Here is a 23929-nt window from a genome sequence, read left to right on the forward strand (position 1 = left end):
AATGTATCAAAATCCTATACTTGTACCCAAACCCGTGCCATAACCAACAACTTAGTTCTTAAGTTTTAGGCAGGGCAATCAAAAGAGCTTCTTACTAATTGGTTGTATGTTTTCTAATAGAGGATTGATCTTTTAGACAATGCCCTGTAGTTCGCATAAAATGGGTATTGTTATGTTTGATATTTTTGGTTACCCAACAGTGTATTAATTAATTGTATTAAATGGGTTGTCACTCATTGGTACTTATGTGTCGGTTGGTTGACGGTTGTGTACCTCTCGAAAACTGTTGGGTTCTTTAAATATGTTGTTTACCGCCAAGGAAGGTAGTACAGTATAGTCAGATCTATTGTAATCCTTGGCTGACCATCTTTGGTCTTCTTCTCTGTAATAATTACATGTGTGAATGAAATATATATTTTACTACTATGTCTGGTATGCATTGTCAAGTACATTATTATTTCCTGTATGTAATTTATCAGTTGTAGCGATAAACAGTCCTTTAAAGTATGAAAACTATTAATGAAACTGGCATGTTGAAATAATTTTGTATTAGTATCTTTTTCTTTGATATATTTCACCTTCAATACTTTTGCCAATATGCAATCTATTTTTGCTAAGTCACGGCTAGCTGATGTATCCAGATTTGTCCTTCCCCAAGTTACCAGTTTTGCTGAAAAGTTCAATGTATTGATCAAATTTGTTTTGGGTTCCAATTCTAGGCCAAGATGGCTCAAGTACCTTGTGGATCCTTCACAAGGTCAGATTCGGGCAGATCCATAGGCCACCAATGCTAAAACATAAAAAATCTGAGAATGACAATTGAATGAAGAAACACACACACTTATATTGAGAGAGAGGAGGTGAATAAGTATAAGATCAACTTTTACTTCTTTAAACCTTCAGCAAGTACAATGAAATAATTGAAAGCACCCACACAAATAAGATTTAACAATTGAGAACACAAGATGCACACGCTATTTACATGGAAACCCTTGTAAGAGAAAACCACGGCAAAATATTGCTTAGATTGGAAACTTCTTACAATCTTCATAGGCACCAACCCACAGGAGACACCAATCCCCTGCACTGAGCACCAATCTCCAATGAGATGATTGAGGCACCAACCTCCAATGAAATGATGATTTATATGAACTTTTTATTCAACAAAATCTGCCTTTGTGTATGCTCAAAATATTCCTGGATCTGCTCCAAACATCCTCACGAATTTGCTCCAGAGTACTTTGTAAAACTGCTTGCAAACCCCTTCACAGGATTTGCACAAATGCTGCTCATAGATCTGTAATAACTTACTCTCAAACTCTGCTCTTTAATCTGCTCAGATCTGCTCTAAAGATTGGAAAGATATTTGTTAATTTCTTGCATACAAAAACCCTAAAAAGTCTCTTCTTTATACCCATTCAAACAACTTTTTAACCAAGGGTTGCATCCCCTCAAACAGGTCGGTCCATGCAGCTGTCATTTAATTTTTATTATTTTATTTACTTTACTCAAAGTGGGCACTAGCCTTAAGAAGGCTGTCCCCTTTAAAGGGGGGCAACAAAACTGAATTAAAAATTAGTTTAATTCCTCCTTAATGGAGGGCAACACCAACAAGGGGTTGTCCCTAAGTAAAAATATTATTTTGCATTTTTATTTAAATCTCCTCCAAGCATGGATGACAAACATTAAATACTTGTGCAATTTAATAATTAAATTGCCTCTTACTTGATCAACGAAACTTGATCATAGCGCCATAAGTTTGGCACAACTTCTCCAACAACTACACCACTCATTTGCCCTTTGCCATCAACGACAATACCCCAGCATTGAAAACCCAATTTCACTATAAAAGTGCATGCCTTGTCACTTCTTTTGCCTAAAGACATTCATTTTGGCCCTCATTTCACAAATAGAAAAAGACCAAAATAATATTTTGTCTTCAACTTGCCATTTTTTATGCTTGAAGGTTGCTGGATATTTCTTCAAGGACCAAGGCTTCAAATTTGTGCTATGGGAGAGAAAGAGTTACACCTACAAGATTCATGAACTCAAAGTAAGTTTATCTTGTAATTTTTTCAAATTATTCTTTCGTTAAAAATTTTTAGAATATAATTTTAAACTTTTAAAACTATTATAAGGATTATAATGTCTTTTTTTTAATATTTTTTTGTTTTTGTTTTTCTTAAGCTAATCCAGCAAAGGTTTCTAATTTTATTTTTTTTGTAACTTAATAGAATGGCAAGTAGTTCTAGTTCAGTTGACCTGATGCCAAAAGGACCATTCAAATTTGACAAAGTCATCTTTCTACCAAAATTCATGAATACTTGAGCAGCTTCTTGCAGGTGGTGTTTTTCATTGGTGTTGTAGCCTATGTGACAACGAGTCTAAGAGCTCATATATTTGAGTGAAAGCTTTCCTATTCACTATAACCATCTTAGGAATAAGCGTTTGTCTAGGGCCAAATTAGAAAAGGTTGGCAAAGGAATATATTATGGCATATATTAAAGAATAGGAAGATGTTAACATTGTCACTAACAAAGCAAAGAAGAAATCACATCCTTTATTCAAGAAAGTATTGCACAAACCTTTTAGTGGCTTTACAACATTGGTTAGCCGGCATCCTTTCATGCTACTTGTAAACGCCTAAAATTAATTAAATTAATATTAGCCTTTTCGCATACTTTGATAATTAATTAAATTAATTATGTTAGTCCTCCTCTTCTTAAAATTAATTAAATTCTATTTTAATTAATTTTATCACTATAGTCCTTATAATTAATTTATCAAAATTAATTATATTCCTTATTCTTCTAAAATCATTTAATCCCCATTATTTCTTCTAAACATCTATTAGTTAATTAATTTCAATTAACTAAGTTAATAATGTGATTCCTACAAATCACCTTTTCTAATCCTATCATCTTGTTGGTTGAAAATTTTGTACACTTGGGAAGATGTGCAAAATTGTGGTTCCGACCACAGTGTGTGAGTATAAAACTCTCCTAATATAGGGAAGGCCCCCCCTTTTCTACTAAGTACTTAAACTAATTTAATCTAATATGGGTAGGCCAGCATCTTATTCTCTTTCTTCAGAACAAACAATATTCTCTCTTATTTTAGAAAAAAAGTTACGACAACAACAGTAAATACAAAAATGAAACTTTTTTGTAGGATTTTTAGAACATAAAGGGAAGCAAAGTTTCCATGAAAGCACAAAGACTTCCGTCATTTCCCCAGGACGGGCAAATAGAAATGAAAGCACAAAGTCTTCAGCGCTTCTATTGTCCTATCAACCTTCTCAAAATGATAACAATGTACAGCACACATAAGCTCAAAGTCTGTCTATATGATGCACTTCACCTTACATGCACAAGTCTTAAAAAAAAAAGCAGCACAAAGTCTACAAGTTATCTCCTTACTTAAGCTTTCTACACTAGCTTCAAACGTAATAAGCAGCTCAAAGTCTGCAAGAGCAAGTTTGAAAACAAAACCTATAACTCTATATACAATTAGCAGCTTAAAGTCTGCAAGATTGAATTTAAACTGCTCTTGAACAATAGAACAAAAATCACAATCAATTCCAGAAAATGTCGTCACATAACAACTTGAATTGGCACAACGTCTCAACACAACTTGCCTCTTTTATTGAAAGCAATTTGATTTACATCTGAGCTCAAAGTCTTAAGAGTGCACATACAAACTGGCAGAATTTTGTTGCATGACTAAAGATATCCATTACATAGAGCACCCTCATCTATATATAGGAGAGGGGTTGAGAACAAAATGTGGGAGAAGTCTAAGTAACTGAGACTTTTTCCACAGCTAACTATGACTTATTCAAATTACAGTCCTATTGTCTTTCAACTTGTAATTTGTTTACATGCAGTTACAATTTACAAGAATGCAAGTAATCACATTACTTGCAATTACAATTTTTGAGATTACATGTAATTTGTCAAAACTAAATTATAAATGCATAATTGAAATTATTCGAAGTGTTCAAGACACGACTCTATTTACATCATCCTCTGTTTGATCTTCACACTATTATAAGACACTCTGTAATTGAAGTACTCGGGTTTGGGAATGGCATCTTGAAACAGAACAAGAACTTGCACCCTTGATAGCCTTTGTGTCCTTGGCCAGCGAACTTTAACCTTATCACATACTTGGGGTGGTACCATTTCTTTAGGAGGGAAATTCTTCTCTTCATTGTGTTCTTTTTCCATGCTTGATTCACTTTGTCACTAGATGACTTCTATTTAGAGATGACTTCATGAGGATTATTGACCCTTGGGCTACCCCATGAATTATGTTGCATCTCTTCTTCTTTTGTTCACTGATGAAGAACCCATAACATCTTATTCAAGATGAAATTGCTATAAAACAATGCCCATGCTTTGATTTGTTGGTTTGATAGATCATGTGTGCAAACAAGCCCGACAAGGGAAAGGATAAATTGATGCAAAAATAGGCTCACAAGTGAATTTCGGGTTTCAAGTCAGTCACTGCAAGTAGGAACTTTTTGTTGTCATTGCAAGTAAAGTCACTGCAAGCAAGAACTTTTTGATGTCACTACAAGTGGGAACTTTTTAAAGTCAATACAAGTTAAAGTTACTTGTAATAGTGTCTTAGAAACCTAATTACAAGTAAACTTGTTTTTATAAATTATTTGTGCACTTGCAATTGGGTTCCTAAAACCCGATTACAAGTGAAGTTTTCTTTACAAAGAAATGAAATAAAGTTACTTGCAGTCGAGATTTTGAAACCCGATTGCAAGTATGAAGGTATTTATTTTTCCCTTGCAAGTTGTGATTACTTGAAATCAGGTTTCTAAAACCCGATTGCAAGCCCTTGTTTTGCCTTTGCATTTTACTTGCAATCAAGTCTTGAAATCCCAATTGCAAGCATGGTCTTCCTTCATGATTTTTCTCATTGCCTTTCACTTGCAATCGGGGTTTCAAAACCCGATTGCAAGCCATATTGCATAAGCATTTTGAAGTGTATCCACTTGCAGTCGGGTCCTAGAGACCCAATTGCAAGCTTATATTCACCTTGCAGCCTTGTTTCATTTCACACTTGCAGATTACCTTCCAAAACCTGATTGTAAGTGTAAGTATCGAAGTTTTTCCATTTATGCCCCATCGTTTTCTCATTGCAAGCTCATCCCAGCCACTTATTTGCAGCCAATTGCAAGCTTATATCTATTGTGCAAACTCACTTGTTGTAATCAAGCCTCCAAGACCCAATTGCAAGTATAAGATTCAACATCTCTTCCCCATTTTGCACATCCCAAACATGCAAACTTGTACACTTGCAATCAGGTCTCCAAGACCCGATTACAAGTGCAAGTGTCAAGGTTTTTCCCTACATTGCATTGGTCATTTCCACCTTTTCAAGCTTGCTACTTTTTACTCGCATTCCACCTCCCAAGATCCGAAATTCCCCTTGTCTCCACATACTCTCATTCCCACATCTTTCCTTTGCAAGATCAATACTTGCAGTTGGGTCCTAAAGACCCGATTGCAAGGGGTTTTCAATGCATGTAAGGACAACAAGCACAAGCCAAGCTAGTGTTGTCATATGTTGATGACATTAAATGGAAAAAGTATGTTGTCATATGCAGAGGGAGGGTCAAGATGGCATGAACCATGAAGTAGAGAGAACTTGACAAATGAAGGAGTAATGCAGCAAAGGAATGCATTGTTAAGATGCATTCTAGCAACACTATGTGGTAAAAAGAAGTGATTTTCACTATCACAGTGGCAAATGAAGAATGTTTATTATCTTCAAGTTTAGTGGTTGATCTTCACAAGGTCGTTGTCATTACCATTCATGGACAAATGATGCAAGTTGATGTTCCCGGACAAATACCTTCACCGATCGTGAATACTTCCAGTTCCAACATCTTGTAGCAACATGAAGACCTCTTAGATAGAAGATGATGTAAATAAAGTCGTGTCTTGGACACTTAGATTAGTTTCAATTATGCATTTGTAATTTAGTTTTGACAAATTACATGTAAAGTGAAAGGTTGTAATTGCAAGTAGTCACATTACTTGCATTCTTGTAACTTGTAATCGCATGTAAACAAATTACAAGTTGGTTAGCAATAGGACTGTAATTTGAATAAGTCATAATTAGTTAGTCAGTTGTAGAAAGTGTCTCAGGTAGTTAGACTTCTCCCACTTTTTGCTCTCAGCCCCTCTCCTATATATACACAAGGGTGCTCTTTGTAATTGATATCTTTTTAGCAAGCAAGAAAACTCTACAGAAATTTACAGTCATAAAGACTTTGTGCTTCATACTTGTAAATTTGTTTTCTCAAGTAATATCAAGAAGGTTTTGAGTTTCAGACTTTGTGTTGAAACTATACTTTTATATCCATTGTGTTCGTGTCATAGTGGCATATTTCTTTGTATTTGCTTGAGATCATAGTGAGGTTGTTGAAAGGAACTTCAATCTAATTTCTTGCAGACTTTGTGCTGCAAATATTGAGGGTTGAATTAGTGTAGTTAAGTGTTAAAAGTTGAGAAGAGTTGCAAAACTTTGTGCCTATGGTTATTCCCATTTGAAATAGTTCAGAAGGTGCATCAGACTTGCAGACTTTGTGCTATTACATGTTGTTCATTGTTCTTGTTTTATTATTCTGAAAAAAAAAAAAGATAAGATAGTGGGACCTCAAGACTTTGTGCTTTGTTTCTATTTTCTTGTACTGAGGAAGTGACGAAAGACTTTGGACTTTCATAGAAACTTCACTTCCTTTTTGTTTAAGCATTCTTGTTGTTTCTTTAAGTTGTTGCATTTGTTGTTAAAACTGTTGTTTCTTTCCTAGGAAGAGAAAAAAATATCATCTTTTCTGAAGATAGAGAAAAGGATGTTGTCCCACCCAAGTTAATTACTAATAGTAGGAAATGGGGAGCTTTCCCTTAAATTAGGAGTGTTTTTAATTCACGTTGCGGCTGAAACCACAATTTTGCACATCTTCCCAAGTGTACAAAATTTTCAACCAACACATCTAGCCTAATTAATCATGTCCTAATCATACTTATCATTTTATTCAATTTATATTCCTCCACTAATTCTCTCTCCTCATGTCACATACTCCTAACTTTCCCACTTGCATCCTAATCCTTCATCAAGCCACCTAATTTGTCGTCCTAATCACTTGCACATTCTTAATCACTTTGATTAGGGATGAGTCAACTCTTTGCCATAAATGGCTTTCTTCTCTCTCCTTCCAAACCTTAAATGTACCAACTTTGCCTCTTCCAAGGAATGTCAAATCCTTGCACATTCCCATGCCTCCTCTTCTCAAGGAGTTTTTAATTCGTTTCTCCATTTATTCTCTGCACACAATCTTCTAATTTGGAATTTTTAATTCCCTTGTCCTCCCCCAAGGAATTTTATATTCCTTTTTCTCTTCCCATTGTACTTGGGGAACTCTTCCCCATATACTTGTGAGGTGTGGAGACAAGAAATGCCTTTATGGCATATCTCTTGGATCTCCCACCTTGACCTCTCAATCCTCTCCCACTTTCTTTCAATCCTAGCCCTCCATTTCAAATCAATCTTGGCCCTCCATTTTGGCCTCCTCCAATCTATAAATTGGAGTCTCCCCCCTTTTACAATCAGATCCACCTTTCATGCAATCTTATGTTGCTCATTTGAATCTTGCAATCCATCACCATACCCTCATAATGCCAAATTATTGCCTTACACAATCCATCTCATCCACATTCATCATTTGAATCCAATCCTATCTTATTGTGTAGTGGAGAGAAATCCACATATCCCCCTTCAAAAGAGCCAATCAAGTGGAGCAATTGGGCGCCTCTATTTCATCAAGCTCAATTAGAGGAAAAAGTGAATATTTAGGTATAACGGTTTTTTGTTTACTTCTTTGAATGCTTTTTAGTATTTTTATGTGATTTATGCTACTAACCATTGATCTAGATTTTCCCCTCTTCACCACCATAATCTTCCAAGAAGATACCAACTTTGTTTTCTATTAAAGGGGCCCATTGGAAGAAAGCCTTCTAGAATGACTCAAGGGAGGTTGTAGATCAAAACATTGCTTGTTGCATGTGGCAATGGGTTCCCTTTCAACCTTCTTTGATCACCACATTCCCAAGAAATAGAGACAACAATTACTAATGTGCCTACTAATTACACAAGTCTTGGGTATGAAAAGGTCCACAAGACCTTATTGGCCAAAGAAAGAGTTTCCTTAGAGGTATCATTGATAGAAACAAGGATGCATGGTACAAAATAGGAGTGTCCATCCTTTTTGATGAATGGAAGGATCGCAAAAAATAGACCACTAATTAATGTCATTGTAGTGTGATTTAAAGGGGCAATGCTTTTGAAGCTAGTTAATTGTGAGAGACAAGAGAAAAATGCAAACTTCTTCATTACCAAGATCTTCATGTAATCCACTCAAATGGTTGGCCCCAAAAACAATTGTCTAAGTCATAATGGAGGGTACATATGGACATGTTTTGGACATTATGTGGTTTTCAATCCCTCAACTTTGTGAGGCAAAAGATTGGCAAATAAATCAAGTGGTTCAAATGTTTTTGACAAATCCTCATATGTCACAAGCCATTTTTAGGTCCTCCAAGTTGGAATTGTTGAATGTAATTTTAGTTTTATATTACAATTTTTAATTTCTTGTCATCTACTTTTTAATTATTTAATTTGGTTTATTTTTTACACCATGTTAGGCTGTTGAGACTTGATCCACATCACACAATTGTCTTGAGACGACTTGTGATGATGCAAGTTTCCTTGAGCACCATGGTCATCAACACAAGAGTGTACGAAGGCAATCAAATGCAAAGATACTAGATTATGAGTGTTGCACTCATTTAAATATGGTTGAGTTTCACTCAGCCAATCATGAGTACGATTAGGTATGTTGATATCACACTAAATCCCATCAAGAAATCAAAACTATGGGAGCATGTCACACCAAGAGAAAATGCAAAACTAGTGAAACACATCCAAAGGTTAGCCAATATGAGCAAAATAATGCAAAAGTCTTTAAATTTTGAATTTATATTCAATAATTGACATGCCTATCCAACCACAGACTTTTAGTCAACAAAATTAGTTTTTAAAAGAAGATAGAAACTAATAGAATGCATGCTTTTGTTGTTTCTAAGAAACACGATATCAGAACAAATATGATTTCAAACAAAGCTATTAGAAAAAAAAATATCAAACCAGCATAGATAAACATGTGCTCATGCTATAGAGAATTTGTCCCAAATATTAGTTGATCCAGATTGGTATGCATTCTTTCAGCAATCATATAGGTCATACGTGCCTCTAAGATGTTGAAGTGTTAGCTAGATCCTTCTATTAGACGTTGGTCTACTACTATTAATGTGGTTTAAATTTAGTGTTCCATGGGGACACATCCACACACAAAAAATCCCCCCGTTTCCAGGAAAGAGACATCCCCAAGTTATGTGGACTTGGAAGGGTTCTCCCCCCCGCCATCCCATCATCGATACTCAAGACCCAAAGATGTTTTCAAGGCATCACCCTCAAGGAGGGGATGTCTTAGAACATCCCTTAGTTTGAGGATGTTTTTGGATCTTCAAGACATTTATGAGACTTCCAGGAGTCCCACAATCGTCCATGGGGTTTCTAGGTGTCCTCCATGGCAAGAAAATGAAATTTTCTATATTTTTAAAAAACCGAAAAAAGTGTTTTTGATTCGAGTGCCACAAACCCTAAACCTAAAGGTCTATGGGCTTCTCCCAAATCTTAAGCACTCACAAAACACTTCTAGATAGGCATCTAACTTCTAAGCCCCTCAACCATGCTGGGGGCTCAACCCCCAACCTTCACACTCCATTGTTAATGTTCAATGCAATCATTGCAATTTTTTTTATGTTTGGTAGTTTAAACTTTACTTAGCATGCCAAAGTTTCATTTGCAATTCTTATACTTCTTCCTTATACATCTTTTCATAACTAAATTTTCGTGTACTATATGCATTCCCACCACCTCACTGTCCTTATGCCATCCCCAAACTTAGGCCCTTGATCCCTATGTTCCCCCTGTCAAGAAACTCCATGGAACATAGTCTAAATATATGCTATCATAGACCAAAACTCAATTTATTTGTAAGGCTACAAATTTCACACTTGGATGAAGAAGGTGCTTCTCGAAAGACAGGATTCTATCATTGGATTGTAGAGAGGATTTTACTAGTCTTGGAATATTCAAGCTATTCAAATGAAAACCACAAATGGGTATAAATACTAGTTGGACTGACCAAAAATAAGATCTACCAGATATTCTGCTAAGGTAAGCTTACTTATATTGCTTTTTGAAGTAACCGTACAAAAGTTGACCCTACTTCTTAGTGAAACACTAATCATGATTGCTCCAAAGTCCAACTATCACATTCTTGAACATTCTTATCCACTGAGCTGTTTGGGACATCTTGCAGACACAATTGAGCAGATGTATGTTGGTGTTGGAAATAAGCCACACCCGGACCGATGATGGATTTGTCCAAGAGGAGCCAGTAGCTCAATGGTAGAGCACTCCAGCAGCGTATGGAAGGTCCTAGGTTCGAGTCCTAGCTGGTCCATGTCTCAACATGGTATCAGAGCCAGGTCCAGGCTAGGAGCCCCAAGCACACGAGAGGTGTGGCTTAAGGGGGGGTGTTGGTGTTGGAAATAAGCCACACCCGGACCGACGATGGATTGGTCCAAGAGGGGCCAGTAGCTCAGTGGTAGAGCACTCCAGCAGCGTATGGAAGGTCCTAGGTTCGAGTCCTAGTTGGTCCATGTCTCAACAATGTAAGCTTGGTTGCTTTAGCATTATTGGGACATTTTGCTGGTAATCCATTATCAATAAAACAATTTGTTGTGTACAAATCAGGTAAACAGTAAACACCATGATCCAGTGAACTATCAGTTTTTTCAGCTTTAATTCAGTAATCATGCTTGTAAGACAGTTTTTTGGGTTCATGCTTGCTTTTTTTTATTGGTTCTACTTTCAAGTTGCATTGACCTACTTTGGTCATTCATGGACACTAGTATATTTTCCTTCTTTCTGCAATGACTGCAAATCTTACACAACGTTTCCTTGCACAATCACTAATAAGGTCAACTGTAGAAAGAAAAAAAAATTATTTTTTCAATAATTATGTAACTGCAAACATTGAACAGATAAGAGAAAATGTATGTGGCAGTAAATGTAAAACCTTGAATCTGTCCAAATCATCTTGTATTTATTTGACAATTCAGGCAAGAGCTCATTTTTGCAGAAGCCAATATTGCTCAGAACCATCAGTAACTTTTGATGTGGGTTGGTAATTTCTATGCCTGGCTGAAGGCCAGCAAATTTATCACTGAACACCTGAGAGTACCCATTTTGTGAGGCTGTAGAATCGTTCCTGGTTTTAATTTGTGGGAGTTCAGCAGCTATTTTCTCCAGTGATCCTGATATCCATAAAGCAATTTCAGAAAGGTCAAATATTCTACATCTAAAGATGATGAATATTTAACATGACAAATCAAGATGCTTTTTAAGACAGCAAATATTGTGTACCACGGATACTGCAAAAAACAAGATTAATTTTGCTAGAAACCCAAATTACCTGTGAATTCTAGAAAGCAGTTTAAAAAGGTAAACCTCACAGAGTCCTGCATCTGCTGAACTTGCATGTCCATATCATAGGCCTCAGATGAATTTTGCTTCAGAGATTCTACCATTCTAAATGATGCAGGAAAATGGAGCAATAAATAAATACGTAGTTTTGTCATCTAAAATTATTAAGTACAGAATAAGAAAATTTCATTTTATAAAACAAAGGTAGTTATACATCAATTAGGTAGGTGAACAAATATAATGAGATCGTTTCAGTTTAAAAGATTATGTTAGGACCATTAGTCCATTACGAAGCAGTGCCTTTTGATGTTGAGAATTAATAATGAATTTTATTATGCAAAGCTTTAACACTGAACAGTATTAAGAATCGTATGCAATCCAGGCAAGACTAGAATGATGAGACAAGTGTCATTACATATAAATTCACATTGGGGTGATTAACTACTGTTAGAAAAGCATTTTGTATGACATGCATATTGGAAGAAATTATAGAACTGTACATTCTGGCTTCGGGACAGTTAATAAATAAAAATAACACCTGTACTTTCTTAATACAGTTCTAGAAAACAAAATAAATGAGTCGCTTGGTTGAGGCAGTACATAACATCGAGTAGTGAAACATTTTTAGCCCTAAATCACATGTACTATTTCTAGTCAATTGCATGCATGGCTTACTCAAAAGGTAACATGCACTAATAAAAATTAGCATCAATGATTAAAGACTCCTTTAAATATATATCTATACATGTGTGTTATACTGTAAAAAAACTGGAACACCTGCAAAGAGACAGTTGTAAGGGCAAGATGCACCTTGTCAAAAAGCTATCAAATGATCACACCTGCTTTATAGTCTATACTTTTTCAATTCCAATTGTCAATTTTTTGTATTTGATTCTTACAGGGAACATCCAAGACAATTATTTTATCATTATTAGTGGTATTGAGGTGATTTCTTGCTCAAGGAATGTTTCAAAGAAGGGAATAGCTAATTATTCCTCCAAATGTTTGCCTACTTGGAATTCCTACACAATGGTGATGTTGGTATACCAAGACCAGTTTCCTTGTCCATCTATGTACACCAGATTCCTCGCAAATGCTCTTTAACAAAACCCTCCTCATCTTCTTTCCATAAGGGGGAAACTCAACAGAGTCCTCAGCAGTAATATATGCAATATATATTGGAAATTTATTTTTGTCAGTTGGATCTTTCTTTCACAGTCTCACAGTCCCAAGATGGATTTCTCTTTAAAGTATTTGAGTTATTTATGTGAGCATTGCTCCTCCTGACCATCTTCAGCATTGTCAGTCACACAATCTTAGAATGCCCATTTGACCAACAGTATGTTATTGCCAGTTTAAGTCGGAACAAAACACCAGTTTTAAGTCAAGCAGATTGACCACCTCCTCCTTTCAAGCCTATTCCAATGTTGGAGGTGCTATGATTACTCAAACACACATTGATAGATTAAAAAAACATCATCACTATTTATGTGCTGCTGCTCCTTTTCACACACAGGCTCTTTCTTTTTCACACACAGGCTCTTTCTTTTTACACCAAGCCTCATAAAAAGCTCCAGCTCCAGAAACTTTCATTACCAGTTTTCTTTCTACTTATTTACAATTATCAACCATTTACATTAGACTATAGGTTCAGAGGGGAGCACCCTACTTGTTCCATGGATTTTCCAGCCAAGCTTCTAATCATCATCAAATTAAATATTGACACTTTAAAGTTGATCGATGAGAATATTGGGCCTTCCGTTCCTCCACTCTGAAACAGATTGGGGCGACCTTTGCTCTTATAGGGAACGGAGCTCTTGACCCAAATGATTTAAAGGCTGTATCTTTAGAAATAAAAATCAGCGTACTTTATTGAAAGAATAACAGGCCTTTTATAGGCAATTACAAGGCGGTTGTCCAAATTGGGACTAACCGTTCACATAAGTCAAACTGACTCTAAAACAAACTCTAAAAATAGAAACTCCCATTACTCACAATTCTATCACGAAGTCTCTAAAAAACTAACAACCAACTAAAGAACTCTCTAAAAATATAACTAAATGACCCTTAATAAACACACACAGCTAAAAATAACCATAAATATTCTAATATCTTTCAGGGCTTTTAGGATTTGTTGACCAAGGGTGCTACAGATGTTGTCAATGCCTTACACATATCTGCTAAGGTTTTGAAAGATTTTAAGAGCACCTTTCTTGCTCTTATTCTGAACAACCGCAAACCTTCTTCCTTGAAAGATTTGCTGCCAATTGCTTTGTGTACACAATTAATAAAATTATTTCTAAAACTATTGGCGAGAAAATTAAAGCTATTAATTCACATCAAATTTTTCACTCCCTCAGTTTGAACAAATCTATAGGTATGGTTGTCAAGTTGGACATTGCTCTTATTATAATAGGGTAAGTTGGCCTTTTGGATTTTTGAAAAGATGGTTTGCATACACTCTCAGTTCAGTTGTAGATGTTTGGTTCTTGATATCCATCTAGCTTTTTTGGCCATTCTAGAGGCACTCATCAGGAGTATCCTCTCTCCTTATTCATTTGTTATTTTGACATAAGCATTGAGACACCTCTTTCATGCTCAATGTTCAGAAGATGTCCTGTCAAGCCTTAGTTTAGTTCCTCGACTTCTACTTGTTAAGCATTTGTAATTTATGGATGATACATTATAGTTTGGGAAAGCCAGAGTTGTTGAAGCAGACGTTTTAAAAGACGTTCTAGATTGTTATAGCTCTAGCCTCTGCTTCAGGACAGTTAATCAATGAAGAAAAATCTAAGATATTTTTTTCAATGTTGGTCCTCATCTTTAGTCAAGGATTTGTGAATCATTGAGGTTTTGCTTTGTATGTCTTTCCAATAAGTACCTTGCCAATGCTTTGTTTACTAGCCTCTACAAGGCTAAGATCTAGGATAATATGATTCTTAAGATTCAAGAGGGGATTGCTTCAGTAATGTCACTTGTAGAATCACTTAAATTTTGCCTACAATCTAAGAGATGAAGATGTCCAATATTGCAAGGAACCAATAGCTTTTAAAGAATTATATCAAGTTTGTACGGATATAGTTATCTACTATGTCATCTTCGACTTATCTTAAAAACATCTCTAACTTGAATTGATTAACAATAGTCTTGATTATTGAACACTTATATATTCATAGAAGAAGGTATAATGTAATCAATGATGATGCCACCCCTTTTATAGTGGGTGAGACCAAATCTGATATGAATTCTGGAACTTTTCTCCAAGAAAGGAAGCATAATAAGAATATTGATCTGATATATCTTTGGTTATCCAAGAATAGGATCTCCTCAATGCAAAGATAACTGTGATTGATCAACAAAGATGTATATTTGTATATGAGATAATCGATCTATTCTTTATAGGAATGGATAGAACAAAATGTATGATAGCTGTTTCTGAATTGTATCCTTATAATTCTGTGTTGAGTAATTAGGGATCTGATTGTATTTCAGATCGCTCTTTCTGGATATGTGCTTTATAACCCTGCCATTTGTTTGACGCCTTTCCTGATTATTAGACTCTAAGTGTATGCATCCCTAGCCTTGCAGATGGTGGATTATATACCATCCCCTCTTGACTGTTCGAAAGCTCTTATGAGCACTTCCAGGTCTGAGTTCCAATATTCAAACAACAGAATCTTCCATATCTTTTGATGAATTCACAACTTCTCCCTTTAATATCCATCAAATGGACATGATATTAAAAGTCATATCTCTTCAATGGAATGTTCTTTTTCAACAGTCATACCTTTTCCCTTATCCTGATCTCCCTCAGTGGTTACTTCTCTTCATCTTAACCGCTTGGTAATGATTATCTTTAATTCATTTATTTACAAACTTAACTCCTTGTAATCGGCCCTTCTTCTAATTGCATCCCTCTAAGAATGGAGTGCTAATCATTTAGTAAAGAATTACTTAACTGAAATAACATTATTCTTTCCTTGATCGAGTCTTTTCCCTTAGACACGCCTGATATGATATTATTGTTGTTTCATGCTTCTAAGCAGGGAGGTCATTTCAGCTTCTTGGTTGGGCAAGTGGCTTGGTCCAGCTGGAATATCATTAAAAATTAAGCCAATATTGCAAAATATGTCTATTTTCCTACTTTCTGTTATGTCAATCCTGAAATCTGCCTTGTTAAAGACCAGTGGTATTTGTAGAGTGTTCCTGTGGCAAGTCACTAGGGAGGGGAGGAAGTTTTCGTTGCTAAGTTGGGATAAGACTGTAGGATAAAGAATCAAAGGGGTACAGGAGTTCAAAATCTTGAATTGCATAATCTAGCTTTAGGCAACAAGTTAGCTTCATGTTTCCTAGATGATTTGAATGCTTGATGGAGCTCCATTTTGAGGCACAAATATTTAAGGGTGCTCTAAGAAGATTCTCTAAGATTTCTTCACTTTGGAACTTTGTAATTGCCTTAAGTGATGTTATTAAGGCTATATTATCTTGGGATATTACTGATGGTTCTAATGCTTATTTTTATATTGGTTCTTGGATGGGATGCCCCCCTTATGTAGTACTCCTAGTCTAGATCTTGCTTCAGCTTGTCTAGAGGAATAGTGGGATGTTTAAGATATGACTACTTCGATTTTTTTTGGGTTGAAGGGACAACAACTTTGTAAGCAGAAGGCTTCTGTTGTTCTTTCCTTCTGGCAAGACCAAAAAGATTTCGTAAACTCTCACTTGAGGGATATCAAGATTCCCAAGCTTCAGAATCTTCTTTATGCAGCTGCAAGGTTCAAGATGGTTATAATCTTCTACATAATTAGCACTACCTACCTTCGTGTGATTAGTCCGTTACAGTAGCCTTGAGCAAAGATGCTATACCAAAGTGCAATGTGTCTACATGAGTTGTGAGCCTCGAAAAGGTTTTGAATTAGCAAACATGGTTAACAAGGTTTTCATAATGTTTCACAATGTGTTTTATATAAGTCACCAGACGAATATGTTTATTCTTAACTCCTTCATTGTCCCTTTGGATGCAATCTAGAAATCTTTATTGTCCTAGATGGGCCTCAATTGGGTGTTTTCTGCTTCTCTGAGATCCCAATTATGTAGTTGAATGTCATGCCCCTTGCAGCAAATACATATATCTGCAATAACCTAAATGGAATTAACGAAAGGAACAGAAGACATTACATGCATTTGGTTCAGCGATTGAATGGGCATCATTACCGTGCTAAGGAGAGAGCAATAGTAATCAAAACGTGTTACGGAAGGAAGCAGCAATTGCGATCCATTAAGATAATGGATTAGACAGCAAACAATTTGTTAAGGCAACAAATAGTTAAGAGCAGTGATTAAGAGTCAAGAGGAGATGCCACCCTTCAAAGGGAAGGTTCACCCCCAACTGATATATCCCTTCAGCATTGGAAGAAGATATAAGAAAGGAGGAAGGGGGTGATAGAGAAGAGGACCAGGGATCAACAATTAATTGAAAATCACAAATTCAGAAAGACAGCAATCAAGGCATATATAACTGTTATTGAGGAGTAATTTTATTATCAACTAAGGCAGCGATGAATGTAATTAAGGACACAGATGGATAATTAATTCAGATAAGGGAGAAAATAAAAACAATAAAGGGGCAAGCAGATTCCATTATCCATAGAAGGCAGTAGGAGATTAAATTCAGTCAGTAACAGCAGTGGTTAGGACAGCAACAGTTCCAATCAAGAGAAAGGAAAGAGGTCCAAATTACTTGTGAGATCTATGCTATGCTTTAAGCATTAGTATTACGAAATTAATCATTAGATCCGCAGGAGTTAAGAATAACAACAACTAGAATTAACAATGTCAGTTAATGACTCGGTTATCTTAGAAACTTATAACTATGTTAAGTAAACATAAATGTACGTAATATATTCATGGTATGCTTTACTCATTGTAAATATATAATACACAACTTAGAATAGTTAAGTATGTTTAGAAATACATTCTTGTAAGTAAGGGTATGAGATGTAATGAACAGGTAACGAGGGACTCGTAAGTAGGCCATTCTAGAACGACCAAAGTGGCGTCTAGGACTTTGAGGGCCCTTACATGGAGGAGTCAAGGAACCCAGTTACATTCTCTGCCTAACCCCACAAGACATGGTTAATTTGGGAGAAAAAGACTTAAAGGGTAATTCCAATCACAAGAAGAAGGATAAGGATGGAAGTGATGAAGGAGAACAGTGATAGGATACCTCACTAGGTAGACCACCTCATGATAATTGACCAATGGTCCCCATGAGGCCAAGGGGGCTCTGGCTTACTCTCCGCTCTTGGGCCTAGGGTAGAGGATCTCTTGGACACCTTAGCATTCCTCATAACTCCCACTCTCTTATGGTTGAGTTCCGATAAGGAGTTAGACATAACTATGGTTAAGTCAATGCTCCTGACTCTGGGTCTAGAGAATTTATGTTTAATTATCGTTTTTTGAAGATTTATATCATAGTTTATATACATTTCAATGGTTTCCTAACCAATTGCAGGATCTCAATCACGTATGCATCTTGTTCCATTTGTAGTTTTACATAGAAATGGTGACTTAGGGCAAGAACTAGGGTTGTTACAAAAAGGGGACATTACAATGGTATCAAAGCATGATCCTACCATCCTGCAGGATAAAGATGAGTCAATAAACTATTCTAGTCAACGAGAGGGAATCTACGTGTGTGCTCTGTGTTTGCACATATCCATGTGTATGCTTCGTGTTTGGTTCATATCTGATGTGTTGTCTACTCCATGAGTGTCTATGATTATTATAAACATACTTATTTAGGAACATTGCATTTGATGTCATAGATGTGTGTCATGCTTCTAATCCACATCTAGACATATAAGTTATTTCCTTAACATTAAGAGATATCTATGATATGATGCAAACTTTGGGACACCGAATCAAAGTGATGAGAAACAAGGATGAGGGAAACTTAAACCCCTTGCCAACTCAAGATATTGTTACGAGTCTTAGTTCAAGTAGGATAACATCAGAGTTGCACAACAGAAGCTAATTACACCATAAACTCTAAAGATTGATTTGGATTCAATGAACACTAATATTGCTTGAGGACAAGCAATCTTGGGAAGGGTGGACTGTCATGCCCCTTGTAGTGAATACATATCTGCAATAACCTAAATGAAATTAACAAAAGGAAAAGAAGACATTGCATGCATTTAGTTCAGTGATTGGGTAGGTATCATTACCGTGCTAAGGAGAGAGCAAGAGTAATCACCACGTGTTAAGGAAGGATGCAGCAATTGCGATCCATTAGGATAATGGATTAGACAACAAATAGTTAAAAGCAACGATTAAGAGTCAAGAGGAGATGCCACCCTTCACAGGAAAGGTTCACCCCCAATTGATACATCCCTTCAGCAATGGAGGAAAATATAAGAAAGGAGGACAGGGGTGTGACATCCCCATCCTCGACAACATGCCACCAGTATCAGTCTCATGGACTAAGAAGATATCTGTTATCATATGAGATATGGGCCAAAGAAGATTAAGGAGATCAATGAATGATGAAGAACAGTAAGCAAGGAGGAAGTACCTCTGTCTATATCAATAACCAACATGAAGGAAGACTAATCAAAGATAAATATAATTGTCAAGCATCAATCAATATTGACAGAGATTTAATGTCAGTTATGATCTCTAACAAGGGATGAAGTTCGAATTCGATTTTCTGAATATCGGCTAAGGCATGAACGAATATCAATGGAAGTCAGCGACTAACATAATACTAAATCATATCAATGATGATCGGATCAATATCTAAACTAATGCACACAGATCGTCAAATAATGTTAATTAATGATTACGATAATCATCCACTAATCGATATCTTATGAAGAAGAACGATATCAACTAAACAGCAATTATGTCAAATCAATGACAAGCCATCGATATGATTACCAGCATTCTGTTTTTAAAAACATCGATTGGTAAGAAGGCTAATCAATACATAATGAAAGGAGACTGTAAACTCGAAGGGTCAGAATACAGCGATTAGTAACGATCTGGTGTGATTAGCATTAAGGAAAGGAGATTCTATTAAGACATGTCTTTTGGCATCGTGACTTATCATTCCAAAAACATGATATAAAAAGTCATTCACCATCATTCCAACAGGTCATCGAATATATTTTTGTCTTGTTTCTTATTCCAGTTTGGAAGAGCTCGAGGAGAGCAAGGCCAAAGACCCAATATCATGTGCATAATTCAGTCAGTGATATATCAGAAATAGCACCATTATTGCATGAGTTTCAAGTAACAATCAGAGACAGCAAACATCTCACATCACTGTTAGTAGTTGAGGATCATTATCAGCATAGTTCCATTGCCAAATTAGACACAGCTTCGTAGCATTATTGCTATAATCATCAGGAGGAGACTTGAAGCATATATTACATCGTGACACATCAGAAAGAGCAGCACTTTCTCTGCAGGGTGGATATCACAGACTTGCATATACTCCCAAGCTATATTAGGGACAGTAGCATCTAATCCGATCATAGTTGCAGATCAGATATATATAGTATTCAAGATCATTTGCATATATCCAAGTACCATATCCGGAATAGCAGTGACATTGTTTACCATATGACAAATAATATCTAGATAAGTGGTATCAGTTAGATTTCAGAAGGACAATCATACATTAAGTGATATCATAAATTATTATTTTGCAATCAAGTGATTTCTGTTATTATTATCTTAAGCATTATTTGATTTATTGAGGAAAGCAGTCTCTTGAAATTGATTCTTATGAGTTGAATGTTCCTACTTCATAAATAATTACATAAGGGGGCATTACAAGTGGTATCAGAGCATTACATTTTGTGGTTATATTGCATTGTTCCTAAAAAGGGACATTACAAGTGCTATCAGAGCTAATAATCCTACCAGCATGTGAGAAGAACATTCCAGATGAGCAGAAGATGAAGATCAATTGAAGATTGGTACAAACTATGTCACAATACAGCAGCATTCAAGAAAAATTAAATCAATTGTTGAAAAAGCTAACACCAATATACAATAATGGAAACAAAAAAGACAATAGAAATCAATTCATTCAAACTCGAACTAAATGCATGTCTACAAACTCAAGATTAATAACACCAACATTTCCATCTAAAGAGGAATACAGAGAAAGAAATGAACCACCAATGAGGGATCTACATGAGCAAATCTGACAAGATTGGGTGAAAAGCGGATTGCATCCTGATGTCTTTAGAATATTACATGGAGCTAAGGGGGAAGTATTCTCATAAAAAACGATGAAGTCATCACTTGGAACTAAGAAGGGGAAGTAGAAAGCATGAATACTTTGAAGAACAAAGGATGAATGAATGCAAATCAAAAATGGCATCAAGAGTTTCACAAGAAGTATCATTAGAAGCATTGGAGGTTGTTACACTAACGTTTGAAAGCTTGAAAGGTATAACAGCTGCAAGTCATCCTCAAATTTTCCAAGAACAAGATCAGAATATGATCTCTATGCAATGCAAGTAGCCTAAGATACAAGAAATAATTTGCAACAGTTAGAAAGAAAAAGAAGAGATTAATTCTGCATTTGTTCCTCCCATCATAAGCAAAGTAAGTACATGGATTCATACAGATGGTGAGTTTGACCTTAGATAGTCTCAAGGGTCATGCACTGAAGATGACATTATAGAGACTAGACCTGATTCAGATCATGGGGAGTTGCTTATTGATGATGGTGTCAACCAAAGTTCTCTTTCACTCCTCAAAGGCTCGACATCCACTAACAAGTTGATAGTTGTGGATAAGGAGGACAACTTTTCTAATGACACTAAGGCAAAGGCTACACCTTGTGATGAACCCCAGCGCATTGAAAAAGATAAGCAAGGCGAGGTGACCTCAAAGGATAAGGATGAATAAATGAGACAACTCTTCTATAAAGCAATGGCAAGCAAGCAACCCAGGCAATTAATGGATAGTGTTGAGGACGTAGAAAGAACTATTCACTTATGTGAATAATGAAATGAGAAGGATAGGCATGCCAAGATGGTCGCTTCACGAGCAAATGAGAATTTGCAAAAGATCTAGCTAAGGCATGGACACCTAGATGAACAAGAGACGCATAGCTCGACCGCAAGAGATGACTCAGTTACTTCATCAATAATACCACACACTCCTAATCAAGAATCTCCATCCTCGACCTTGAGGACTTTGAAGGATGATTCACCCAATGAAGTAAGTTTAAAGGAAGATAAATTTGGAAGCAAGGTTACATATCAACTTATTAATAATCCCTTGTTTTTTTTTGTATTAAGTATCATAGAACAGCATTACAATAAAGCTCATTTTTTGCTCATTCAAGCATCCACGTTACAAACTTATTACAAATACCAGCTCCTTTCGAGCAAACTTATTACAAATACTAGCTCCTTTCGAGCACCAAACTAGAAACAACAATTGGAAGACCAAGGGTCACAACTTAGAAATCCACTTTAAACAATGTGACAAATACAACCAATGGAAGACCAAGAGTCACAACTTAGAATTCCACAAAGGTGTCCCTCATGGGAGTTGAACTTGGGTCTCCACGTTGAGAACTCAATGCTTTAACCAACTAAGCTCAACCCCTTGGACATAATCCCTTGTTTGAAATGGAAGTGGACAAAACTTATGACAACCTACTCTTTGGAGTAAATGAAGAGACTATTCTGAAATCACACAAAGGTGATGACGAAAACAAATTTTGGGATTTCGATACATCTCCAACCAAGGAAGCATTGAGACCCGTTTGGAAAGAGATAACAAACCATAACAAGGGCTACAATAAACATTCTTCCTTATCATTCCTCCTAACTTCTACTCTCTTATGGCTGAGTTCCAATAAGGAATTAGACATAACTATGATTAAGTTAATTTTCCTGACCCAAGGTATAGAGAATTTATGTTCAATTATCCTTTTTAGAAGATTTATATCATGGTTTGCATACATTTCAATGGTTTCCTAACCTATTGCAGGATTTCAATCAGGTACGCATCTTAATCCATTTGTAGTTTTACATAGAAATGGTGATTTAGGGCAAGAACTAGGGTTTTTACAAAAAGGGGACATTACATTGAATGAAGGGTTTGATATGTCTAGGTCCCCTATGGAGGACCACGCTAGCCTACATCCTTTGGGGTATTTGGTTGAAACAAAACAGTCAAGTCTTCAAGTAATTTGAAGCCCCTAGGAAACAATGTTGGGGGAACATGGTTGCTCATATCTAGGCTTACATGGTCCTTGCTTTGGTGTTGATGTCTACTTTTTATTCTCAAGATCTGGTTATCTATAAAGCCTGGGACCTTCCCCTACCTACCCACCTCTATTAATGGAGTAAGACATGAACAAGTTGGTTGTTCAAGCACTTCTTGGAGTAAATCCCCTAATGGTTTCTTCAAGCTTAATTTTGATGGGGCTTTGCAAGGTAATCCAAGTGTGGTTGGGCCTTGTAGCCATTGGGGAAGAGTCATAATCTTTTTTGGCAGCTAAAAGCTTCAAGCTGGTTATAATCTTCTATATAATTAGCACTACTTACCTTTGTGTGATTGGTGCATTATTTTTCATGATGCTTCATAATGTGTTCTATATAAGTCACCAAATGAATATATTTATCATTTAGTCCTTCATTGTCCTATTTGGATGCAATCTAGAAAGCATCATTGTCATACATGGGCCCCACTTGGGTGCTTTCTACTTCTCTAGGATCCCAGTTATGTAGTTGAACAAAGGGTTAATTTTGACTAGGCCCCCCTATGGACGACAACACTAGCCTACACTCTTTGGGATATTTGGTTGGAATTAAATAGTCACATCTCTTAAGGGATCTAAGCCCCGCTTGGGAACAATGTTGGGTGGTCATGGTTGCTCATATCTGAGCTTTCACAATCCTTACTTTGGTGTTGATGTCTACTTTGTTTCCATTTCTATATGGTTGTTTTTCTGTCTTAGTTTTGATTACTATTTTAGTTCTTGTAGTTCAATTTAGCACTTCTAATTGCTAGAGTAATTCCTAATACTTCCAGATCTCGTTGAACTCATTTGCACATTTCTAAATATCCATATAATTCTGTTCGTTTCTTTCTTGGAAAATTACAATTTATTTCTTAACTCTTCTTAGTTCATATATGTGTGTGTACGTGCACATGCATGAGTCCCTCTAACAAAACTAAAAGTCATACATTTCCTGTAAAAAAAATTTGGACCTGGTTATCAAAATGCAGAGGTGTCAAATGCTTCCCCTAG

General features: G+C 36.1%; 1 protein-coding gene across 1 annotated transcript in view; it reads right to left on the reverse strand.

Moving 5' to 3' along the window:
* Positions 1 to 23929, reverse strand: part of LOC131050885 (exocyst complex component SEC5B) — a 131344-nt gene that overhangs the window by 19613 nt on the left and 87802 nt on the right. Inside the window, exons 14-15 of the mRNA XM_057985178.2 lie at positions 11627 to 11742; positions 11231 to 11468 (exon numbers count right to left, since the gene is read on the reverse strand). Of these exons, the coding sequence (XP_057841161.2) occupies positions 11231 to 11468; positions 11627 to 11742 (354 nt within the window). The remainder of the gene's footprint in view (positions 1 to 11230; positions 11469 to 11626; positions 11743 to 23929) is intronic.

This window comes from Cryptomeria japonica, chromosome 11, assembly GCF_030272615.1.
Source record: "Cryptomeria japonica chromosome 11, Sugi_1.0, whole genome shotgun sequence".
NCBI lineage: Eukaryota > Viridiplantae > Streptophyta > Pinopsida > Cupressales > Cupressaceae > Cryptomeria > Cryptomeria japonica.